Source organism: Oryzias melastigma, linkage group LG11 (assembly GCF_002922805.2).
Source record: "Oryzias melastigma strain HK-1 linkage group LG11, ASM292280v2, whole genome shotgun sequence".
Taxonomy (NCBI): Eukaryota; Metazoa; Chordata; class Actinopteri; order Beloniformes; family Adrianichthyidae; genus Oryzias; species Oryzias melastigma.
The window spans coordinates 20,918,045-20,929,903 of NC_050522.1; the positions used below are offsets into that span (position 1 = coordinate 20,918,045).

An 11,859-nucleotide genomic window follows, 5' to 3' on the forward strand; every position below is an offset into this window, starting at 1 on the left:
AAAAATTCAAGCAGGGTATTAGTAATGAATAGATTGACAAATTGATTTGAGGAAGTCAAAATGAGGACAAATGACTTAAAAGTACCTTCATTTAATTATTAACCTTTATTTAACCAGAAAGTCCCATTGAGATTAAGAAATCTTTTTTTACAGGTAAGTATTGTTTGAAAAAAAAATGTAATCAAGACTTTTGTGTTTAAGGAATTCCTGAGAATTTAACAACATTCCCTTTGTAAACAACAGGCTAAAAGTTCAAGTTAAAAATTGCTTCAAATTGAGCAAAAATGATGCATTTACAAGCTAATACATATAAAAAAGAACACTACAGCAAAAGGAAGGGAAGATTTTCCAATTTAGTAAGTTTATATTTCTTAATATTTCAATGCAGTTATTGATCAATTTGATAAAAAAAATCTACTTTTTAAAAATTATTATTATTTTCACCCACACAAATCATGAGACTTTTTAGATTAGAAATATAATTTTATATCCTTTTGCTCTTTGAAGTTTTTCTCAATAAAAAAGGGATCTTTCAATCTAGGAAAGGAGAAAGAGAGCTTTGACTAACCAGTTTTGGTAAACATGATTACATCATGCCTGTCACATCTTCTTCCTCAAAGTAAATCATAAATCATTTGATAAATGCGGTTCATAAAAAAGTGAACAATGTCTTATGTAATGCTGCATGTCGATGATTGACAGATGACGACCAAGACAGAGAGGATTATAAAAGAGCACAAAGAAACTTCAGAATTAGGGTGTTCCAGAAAGAGGTGGGGGAATGCTGCTCTTTAGAGGTTTAAAACGTACTCTGACGTGAATCAAGTGAACTGTTGGTCATGTCTGTTTTGATTTGTGGGTAATGACTTCACTGGAATGTACGGAAAATTGGTTTGCACCTTTAATGAGTGGGTGTTGGTTCAGAACTGCAAAAAAAAAAAGCTTTTTAGGAAAGAGGCAGACATTGTTTCAAAAAGACAACATTACATTTTAATTTGAGTATAAAATTTGCCACAAACAAGAACTTTTTACATTTAAAAATGCAAAAATCACAAAAGGATTGAAAAAAAATTTTTTTAAGGTATTATTTAAGGTAAGATTAAAAAAAAAATTGTTAAAATTTGTTTCGTCATCTTTTATTAGTGATAAAATGGAGCCCCATACCATTACAGCCCCTCCACCACCACAAGATTCAACTCTGTCTGAATAAATGTTGTTTCCTTGCAAGTCCTTTACAATTTTTTTAATTTTTCCTTTTCAAAATGGGGTTATCAGAACTAGAAGATTCAGAATAATTTTCTCAACATTGTCTGGATTAAACCTGTAACACTGGAGATGTTGCTGAAAACATCTAAATAACACAGTTTTTGACATATATCGTAATTTTTTTAACCGTTTTAACCGATATAATTCCAGTGGATTCGGAAGCGACGAAAAGCCGCTTTTCTCCGCTTCAGAATCCACTGGAATTACGTCAATCGAGTAAACGGTTGAAGAGTTAAGTTAGTGAAAACAATGTAAACTTAAAATGTTTAAATTTAATTTGTTTGAAAGTTTAAGAACATATGATAGGTGTATCTGAAGTACCCAACTCCTGGAATACTTTTCATTTAGAGTTTCTGGGGGGATTTAACCATTAAAAAAATAATAATTATATATTTTATTTTGGTGTGTTTTTGGTGTTTCCTTTAATCCTTATCTCTCCGGCTTTTTGCTGTTCATCATCAGCAGTTGTTGTCAGTTAGTCGATTAATGAACAAGATATTTTCGAGTCAAATTTTTCATTGTCACTACTTTTATGTCCTTGATAAGATTCAGGTTTTTTCATGTTGAAGTTAAGTCATAATATTTTAGGTTCTGGTCACAAGCACAGTCCTCTGCAGTTTGGATGATATACCACATTTCCTGACAGAATGACCAGGAGGAGATTAATTTGCCACCACTCTAGTCGACTGGAGCTGCTATTATTTTTTCTTGTTGTCTGTTCTTCACTGGGTGTGTCACTGGGCTGCTCCCGTTCATCAACTGTACCCTCACAGGGTTGCACCCTTTTCCTTCCACCCATACTTGAGAGAATTGGGGAAACGCCCAACATGCGTATTTCTGCACCCCTTGGCAGCATCCAGCCTCATACCATGACATTTCTTCATATTTCACAACATCTCTGCATGTTTTCTCCTACATTTTAAGTAGTTGTAATGACGTTTTGTTGTTTTTTGTTAGATTCAAGCGTGTGAGAAAATGCTTGAGGATTCATTCACATTTTTTTTAAATTAATTACACCATTTGTACCTGTTATATTACACCCAATAAAAGTATTTTTTTTGTAAAAATAGATCAAAATATGACAACACATGATATATTGGAGAAGTTTTATTTAATTTTCAACTGTGGTACATGTAACAAAATGCAAAATAAAAACATAGGAAGATCCTAAAAGCATGCTCCAAAGTAACTGACAAAAATTCTTAAAAAAATAATTATACTGGAGACTTAGCCTTTGGTCCAACCATTCATGGTATGTGTAATACTTTACCCAGGGAGCTATGACACTAAACAAATCTAAAATCAAGTAAAAACTTTTGCTCGGGGGAAAATCCCAGGTGATTGTGCTCTACAATTAAACAAGAAAAGATTAAAATACTACTTGGCCCGAATCAGTTAAAACAATTAATTATAGCAGGTCCTTCTCATCCATCACAAAAAAAAAAAAAAACGAAAAAAATAAATAAAAATAAACTTGTAAAACATAGAACAAACTTGCAGTATTTCCTTCCCAGCTCTGTTTATATTAACTGTTCAGTTATTAACTTTTAATGTCCTTGATCTGCACGTTTAAAATGTAATTAGTTATTAAAAAAAAAAGTAAAACATGACTGGGCAGCTCTTTCCTGGACCAAACAATACATTTTTTGGGGATGTTGGGAAAATACAGCAACTTTAGGTGGTTTACTCATCAACAAAACTTAAGAATTTGATTCCTTTTAGTCACCTCATAAAAATGACTTTTATTTTTACAGATGTCATTTCAACACAGGTCCCCTTTGAAAAAGGATCTGATCTCAATAGGAGTTATACTGAGTTATAATTAGAGAAAACAGTTATAATTAGAGAACGATTCAGATCTTGTAGTTCACTTCGACTTTCAAAATAAAAGCCCTCTTGTTAGCCTGCAGATCAGTGCTGGAAGGATTGGCAGATAAAAGGAGAAAAGGATGAATAAAACAAATAACAACAGAAGTATTTAAACACCTACAAAATAAAATAAAATATCAATTTCTCCATTTTCTCAGTGAATTAAAACATATTTACAACAAACACTATCATTGAGATCTAATATTTTTAACCAAATCTCTGAAAGATGCAGCTGTAAAAACTTGAAACGGACTAATTTACTTTACAAACATGAATTAGAATTGAAGGTTAACTGATATCATTTGAAGTCATTCGGCTTCCTCAGTCATTCAAACTGTTGTAAGACCAAAATAATTTACATTAGTCTATTATTAACAATTCTATCAATTAACCAATGTTTGTAGTTACAATAACTATCGGGTCGATCTTTCTTATTTCTGTCAATTCTCTTCCTTGAAGTCAGTCATAAATCTTTTGAGTAATGCAGCTGACATAAGAACACACGTTATTTTTGACCATAACAAGATTACCACATGCAATTCTGCATGTTTGTGATCTGAGAATGATTGATAAGGAAAAAGGAAGAGAGAGAAAAAAAAACAAGATTTTCTAGAAGACCATCAGTATGGGGACTTTCAGGAGACTTCAAAGTTGATTGGCTCTTTTAATTTTATTTTTTTTTGCATAATTCAGTTGATGTAGCTCAGAATTCAAAAATTAACTTATCAAAAAACTTCTATTCATTGCTTCTGTGCTGTTTTTCTATATTTTTTGTATGCTCGGGATTCTTTTTCCTGCTTAATTTATTTGTGACCAAAAGAACAAAAATGAAAACATTTGCTTCAAAAGTGAATACAAGAATTGGTGTAAACGACACAGTCTGGTATGGAAAATGGAAACAAAGCTCTTATAGCTCTAAATATTTTCTGTCAAAGTAGTAAAAAAAAGTAACAAATAAATAAAAAACACACCAGTTATGTAAAGACTGATGCTAAACGAAAATACATGTGAATTGCATAAAGGCTTTCAAATTTGTTTCTGGGAAATAAATCGATTTATTAAGACTGCATGTTTTTGCAAAAAATGTGGACAGTGTCAGTGAAAAAAAAGCTAAAAATGTATGATTAAGACAGAATAAATACATCTTTTCTAAAACATCAACACCAAAATCAAGACATTAAATCCATTTCAAGTTTTCCATATTTATTAAAATAGTAGTTGAAAATGTTGTGGTTAAAAATGTAAATCTTTTACAACACATCTCCGTCATAAAATATGTGTTAGATTAATACTGTCAAAATGATATTAAGAGATTGCTGATTTATGTTTATCTCCTTAAAAACCCAGAAGAAAGGAGGCCATTTTGCGACCCTGACAACCATTTCCTTCTAGTAAAATATTCTAACTTTTATGATGTGGATGCTGCACCATATATTAATTAAAGTTTATTGACCCATCTCTTGATTTATTTAAACATCAAACATGTTTTTGCTCTTTCCGTCAAATAAAAATTCAACATTGTATTAAAGAAAAATAACCAAAACACTTTTGTCAGACTTTGCATTATGGTTTGTTAGGTCCCTGTCACTCTGTCTCCCTCTTCTGGTCATTTCTGGTAGTGCTTTCCTATGGCCTCTTTCTGTTTTTTTTTTGTTAAGTCTGCATAGGTGTACTGGGTTAATGGTGAGGACTCCTGACATACCTAGAACCATCTTTACTCACCTGTGCTGTATTTAAGAACTTTTTTTTTTTCTTTTTTCTTGTCCCAGCCTCTACTCAATAGTCTTTCAGCTGATCTTTAGTGCTATTGAGCACAATTCCGGTCTGATTTTATTTAGTCTGATTAGTTTTCCAGCCTGGCCAAACTTTTGGAGAGCACTGAACACCTGCCATGCCAATTTCTGGACTTCACCTCATCAATAAATCGTTTTCTCAAAAAAAAATCTTGTATTTGTTTTATATATAGTCATACTCCAACCTGATTAAAAAAATGTCACATTTTTCAATCATTAAATGTATTTTTATTGATGCAAAAAACATTTTAAATTCTGAAAAAGATTACTAATGAAAATTTAGAAACATCTTTAAAAGAAAAGATTGTGAGTAAATAGGAAAGAATGAGAAAAAAAAAGACGTCTCAAAGAAATACAGCCAGAATGTTTCAGGACTGGGAGCACTGGTCTCTCCTGAGAGTCTCTGAGACTGCAGTCTGGGATCCTCTCTTGGCCTCACAGGTCACCTTCTCCCACTGGTCTGCAGAGAGCCTCAGGGTGCTGCTCCAGCTGTAGAGGCCGTCCTTCTGCAGCACCCCGGGGCTCCTGCTCTCCTCCCAGTTGCTGCTCTTAATGCAGCCGTCCACCTTCCAGGACAGAGTCCAGTCTGAGGGGAAGCCCTTGTTGGCCACACACATGAGTGTGGCATTTCCCTGCTGCTTCTCCTCCTTGGAGGGGAGGAGCACGGTCAGGGATGGACTGGTGTCACCTAGGAGACACAAATCAACTCATCAGAAAGATTCTGTCAGGTGTTTTTCTGCTCCATCAGTCATTGATTCACACATTGTTTCACTTCCTCGAAGAAATCTCTCATGCAGATCAGCAACAAGAGAAACGTCTGACAGTTTAGACTTTGATGAAACTGAAACAGAGGAGTTATATTTATAAAACCAACTTTGAATGTTTTAGAAATGTTTTCTGTCTGTTAGTAAAATTGAAATGACAAAATTTTACTGGAAAAACATTTCATTAAAGTCGGTATTCAATTTTAGATTTAAAAATCTTAATAGAATTTCAAAACACCTCAACAGGAGGCAATTGAATCAGTCAAAATAAATACTTTTAAATACGTACTTATGTGTAAAATGCAAACATAGTATTTTCATATGAAAGTAAAATAAAAAAACACCAGCTATTATCTTTGCCTTCTTTAAGAAATAGACATATTTTTTTTATTAAATAAAGCTTCTTTGTTCTTGTTTGTAAAAAGAGAAAAAATAATTTAACCCAAAAAATTCTGTAGGTTACATTTAAAAATGCACAAACTTACTTCCAAACTCCAGTCTGGTTCCTCCACCAAACGTGAGCCACAGTGATACAAACTGGTTGAAGCGTCGTACAAAAACCTCTGACTGTACAGAGACACGCTCTCTGACTTTATATGACAGAATTTATTCAATTCTCCATTAAAAACAAATGAGTTTCTATTAAAACGTTCATATGCCACTGACCAAATCCTAAATGTTAGTATTTTTCATTGAAGAAAATTAATTTTTGAACCCTATATTTCACATAAAAAAATGACTACGTTTTGTTATCTATAACTAGAAAAAAAATGAACAATTTATAATTAAATACTTAAATGTTACTTACTTCCAAACTCCAGTCTGGTTCCTCCACCAAAAGTCCACCACAGTGATACAAACTGGTTGAAGCGTCGTACAAAAACCTCTGACTGTACAGAGACACGCTCTCTGACTCTGAAACAAACAAACTCAGATGATGTCTGGAGAAAATAACATGTCTTATATATCTTGTAGTTTACTGTCAGTAGAAGAGTTGTAATCAAACTTCAAATAACTAGTGATGCATTCTTACTTTAGAAACTATCTAAACTATTTTATTAAATGACGGCACAACCACTAAATTCCAACAAAGATGCCTCTTCAAAATAAAAAAAAAGGGATGTCAGTTGGTGATGTAAGATTCCAGGATTCCTGGTTGTTGTGCTTTGGATCTGATTTACTAAAGGTCTATGTGCATGAAAATGTAAAAAAAACTTAAGAGCATGAAAACCAGTAACAAAACATGCATGAGTCGCACAGGAAAACGTTTAAATGTTTGATCCATTTATTCTATTGGAGTTTTTTTTAAAGAATGAGCAAAAATAACTGAAACCATATAAATAGTGGGAGACAATTATTAAACCAACATTCAGAATAGAGTTTTATTGAAATGTAGTTATTGAAGTACTTATGCAGAATGTGTGGATGGATCTCTAATGACTGGGAAATACTCAACAGGATGACAGAACAGGTTGAAAACAGAGAGGTTGGGGAAGTTCACAGGATGACGATGAGTTAATTGTGGAGGACAATGGAGGAAAATTCTGAATAAACCACTGGTGAAACTTGGAGGTAATGTAGCAAAGAGGGGTGTCCAAGTAGGTGGAGAAAAGATTGCTTGAGCCCATAATTCAGAGTCCTTATTAGTGGTCTAAGCCAAGTCCAAACCCCCAGTAGAGAACAACCTAAAGTGGAGAGGCAAAGGCTGATCCAGAGGGCAGAAGAGAAGTCAAGAAGCCAGAGGCAGACAGGGTAAATCCATTTGTCAAATGATAACATAAATTAGGCTGAAAAATGTAGTACTTAGCAGTGACTGAATTTGGACAAAGCCCATGAAAGTGTTAAAACTGGAAGTTCAGAGGTCAAAGTAGAAGATCAGACAGCAAATAATGCTAAAACCATAACAAATAGGTGGGCCCACCACCTACAGGAGAACTCAGAACGTGATTTGGGTGGTAGCTGAAGGCGAATTTGGAATATGGCTTTTGGGAAATGGAATGCCACCTCTCTGGAGGGAAAGAGCCTGAGCTTGTACGAGAGGTTGTGAGAGACCAGCTAGATGTAGGCAGGCTCACCTCCACGAACAGCCTGGTCTCTGTAACTCAGTCCCTCAAGAGGGGCTGGACCAGGGGTCACCAACCCTGGTTCTCGAAGGCTACCGCCCGGAGTACCCATCTTCTTGGTGTCTCTTGGAGGGGTACTGGAAAGTGCCCCTCTTAATTTGCTGGTCGATCTTTGTTTCAGAACTCACCTATGATCATGAGTTCTGAGTCATGACCGAACAAACAAAATCCCAAATGCAATTGTCATTATGATGTAAAAAGTGTTAACACTGTTTAACAATAAATGGCTTAATCCAACCACTAACCATAAGTGAAAAAGAAACATTTTTCATATTATCTGAAAAATAGCTTAGAATTCATGTACTTATATTTTCTGATTAATGCATGACTAATTATTCTGAGTTTGATACATGTATGTGCAGATAAACACTAACAAACTTCCTTAAGCACACCTGTCCAACTGCTTGTAAGCACACATTTGTAATCAGCCAATCACATGGCAGCCACTGAATGCATTCATCCATGTAGACATGGTCAAGACTAACTGCTGCAGTTCAAACTGAGTATCAGAATAGGGGAGAAAGGTGATTTATGTGACTCTGAGTGCAGCATGGTTATTGGTGCCAGACTGGGTGGTCTGACCATTTCAAAAACTGCTGATCTACTGAGATTTTCACCCACAACCATCTCTAGGGTTTACAGAGAACGGTCCAAAAAAGAGAAAATATATGTGAGCGGTAATTCTGTGGTGGAAATGCCAACAATATGAAAGCATGGATCCAAACTGCCTTATATCATCAGTTCAGGCTGGCAGTGGGGGTGTAATGGTGTAGGGGAAATATTCTTGGCACATTTTGAGCCCCTTAACCCTTGTGCTGTCCTAGGTTTGTTGACATCTGGAACCAAATAGACAGCGTGCTGTACTTATTATTTCAATGATTTCTGATTTTCCTGTCCACCTTCGTCCACATTTGTCATGGGAGAGATAAAACGTCAATGGGGTCATCTGGACCCCACAAGATAGCGGTTAATATCGATGGACCATTCTAACAATTAGGGATGTCCCGACCCGGTCACTATCACTAAGCTCACATACCTTTTTTTTCTAGTTGATATTTGTGCTATTTTTACTTGATAGTTGAAGTTACTTCACAGAAGTGCACTATTTAATTGTTATATGAACAAATACGGTGAGTAAAATGAAAACAGAGGATAATCTGGATCTGTTCATGTAGTATTTGTTCTAAATATAACACTGTGGCTCTTTATGACCACAGTCTACCATCCTCTGATGCTACTTCCAGTAGGATAATGCACCATGTCATAAAGCTGGAATAATCTCAGACTACTTTCTTGAACAAAATAATGAGTTCACTGGAATCAAATGACCTCTACAGTCACAGATCTTAACCCAATAGATCACCTTTAGGATGTGGTGGAATGGGAGATAGACATCATTGATTTGGAGCAGACAAATCTGCTGCAACTGTGTGATGCTATCATGTCAATATGGACCAAACTCTGAGGAATGTTTACTTATTGAATCTATGCCATAAAGTATTGATGCACAATGGGGTCCAACCTGATACTACCAAGTTGTACTAAAGTGTAAAGTGGTCTGATACTGTATATTTCTGTTGTTTGTCTTCTTTAGTTTTGTTTCGGTTGCTTGAAATATATCAATTCCAAATTAAATCAAAATAACAACATGATTAAAGAAATAGGATATTTGACAGCACCAGCTTATTCTGGAGATACCAAATGAAGTTATTGCTAGGGATTCTGATAGATTTAGTTCTGCTGAAAAAGTCTGTTCTTTTTTTAAAATCAAATCCATCTTTGTAATTTTGCTGACTCAAAGAAAAAATCTGAATTAAATAATCTTATTGTATGGATTCTCTCCTTTTGCTGGTATTATCAATTATTATCTTAAATTAGTAAATACTGGTAATTAAATCAAACTGCAATTTAGAAATTAACAAACAATGACAACATAGTCAAATCTAATAACATAACTCCCTAAAAAGAACAGCTCTTAGATATTCCTCAAAAAAGAAATGAAAGACTAATACAAATATTTAAATTGGTGTGTGTGTCTTCATTGAACTGTATCAGTTCAGTTCCTGTTCTGTCTGATTGAGGGAGGTTTTTGTACGACTGTTTTTCACTGTGTGAACACGAATTTCTTGACGATAACGTTGATGTAGAATTCACCCATACAGTAATAAACTGCTGCATCTTCAGGCTGGACGTCGCTGATGGTCAGAGTGAAATCATAATCTGATCCTTCACCGCTACTGCCTGTAAAACGAGTTGGAGTCTCTGATGTTCGATTGTGAGCATAGTAAATGAGTAGTTTAGGAGCTTCTCCATCTTTCTGTTGATACCAGGATAACTGGTGATTGTTTTTATAATAATTAACCCTAAAACTTGTTCTACATGGGATAGAGACGGATCCTCCCACAGCAGCACTCACTGCTCCAGGCTGAGTCACTGTGACCTGGACCAAGGACTCTGAGGATACAGAGACAGAAACAGAAAGCAGCTTCATGCTTTTGTGGCCTTCATTTCAGAGGGACGGATGTTCATAGAGGAGAGGAGTTGGATTCTCTGGACTTTACCTGTGAAGCAGCAGCAGAGGAGAGTCCAGATGAGGACGCAGATCACACTCATGTTTGATGATGATGATGATGATGATGATGATGAGGAGGAGGAGGAGGAGGATTTGTGTGTCTTCTGCTGTGATGAAGGACAGCTGTCAGTCATCCAGTCTTCAACTCTCAGGACTATAAAGTCTCCCAGAGCACTGGAGCATGGAGCTGCTGATGCAAAGTGTCTCTATGGAAATGCAACCACTCACTCCAACAGGAACATGGATCATCTTCATCATCAAGATTATCAATAAAAATCACAAGAACCTTAAATGTACCAAAGCTTCTTCATGAAAACCTTTCCAGCAGGAAAACACACTAATATCAGCCACCATGTGTCTAAGAACAATTAAAAACCCTAAAGTAAAACCCTAAATGTATAAAATCAAACATTGCTAGATTATACATGTTTAGGAAAATCATTTTACTTGTAGAGTTGGAACACAATAAAATGTTTCTCTTATAAACACTTTGCTGTTAAATTGTAATTCAATGGAAATAGGGTCAAAGCCAACAAATATTTAGTTCTTTACCAAAATATATATTCGTAGAATTTGATTTTCTTAGATAGTCTTACTTCGGAATATTTAAATATTCTGTTATTTCCAGGATTTGATTCATGACACAAAAACCCAACATAAGTGTTTTGTTTTTGTCATAATTTGTTCATTTCTTTAATGTCTGATGAATGTTTTTAAAGACATTCAGTCCAAACTTGTTTTCTCCATGAAGATTCATCTGCTCTTTTTCTAACCCAGTTGGACATTTTTCAGTGTAAACTGAAGTTTCTCTTGTTGCTGATCTGCATGAGAGATTTCTTCAAGGAAGTGAAACAATGTGTGAATCAAAGACTGATGGAGCAGAAAAACACCTGAACAGAAACCTTCTTCAAACTGAAAGCTCTCCATCCAATGAGAGCTTTTGGATTTACAGCTGTGTGCTTCCTGTCCTCTAAGCTGATTGGTGTCTCCTAGGTGATGCCCCGCCCTCCCAGTGCTGTCTTCTTACATGGATCATGGGAAGGTCACACTATGTTCATGAATGAACACACATGAACACATTAAGACCAATATGAGTAATGAAATGTAACTTTTAAATGTTGTTGAATTATGACTAAAGTTGTGTTTTTTACATCAGTTAGCTACTATGCTACAGTTCTTTTCTTTTGGAGGATTTCATTTTTTCATTTCTTGTAACTTTTTCTTTCTTTTGCCTTTTTGAGCTGCAGATATCCATTATATTTGTCCGTGTTAACATGTGATCTGCATCTATTATTGATATGTTTCTCATTCTAATCTTAATGATAAATCATTTTTTCTTCTTTAGTCACAGTACAACAGCTAGATGGCGCCATCTTTCAGAGTATAAATTATCTTAAAAAACAGACTGTTCTAAAGATTAAATTAGTATTAATCAGACTTGGCCACAAATGGCCACAATTAACAAAAAGGAG

At 35.0% G+C, this 11,859-nt stretch overlaps 1 gene segment (V, D, J or C); it reads right to left on the reverse strand.

The window, feature by feature from the left end:
• Positions 1-4,777: 4,777 nt before the first annotated feature.
• LOC112162609 lies at positions 4,778-10,428 on the reverse strand. The segment is given in 4 exon segments: positions 4,778-5,616; positions 6,178-6,229; positions 9,947-10,269; positions 10,377-10,428. Coding segments are annotated over 4 exon segments (747 nt in total).
• Positions 10,429-11,859: the final 1,431 nt, after the last annotated feature.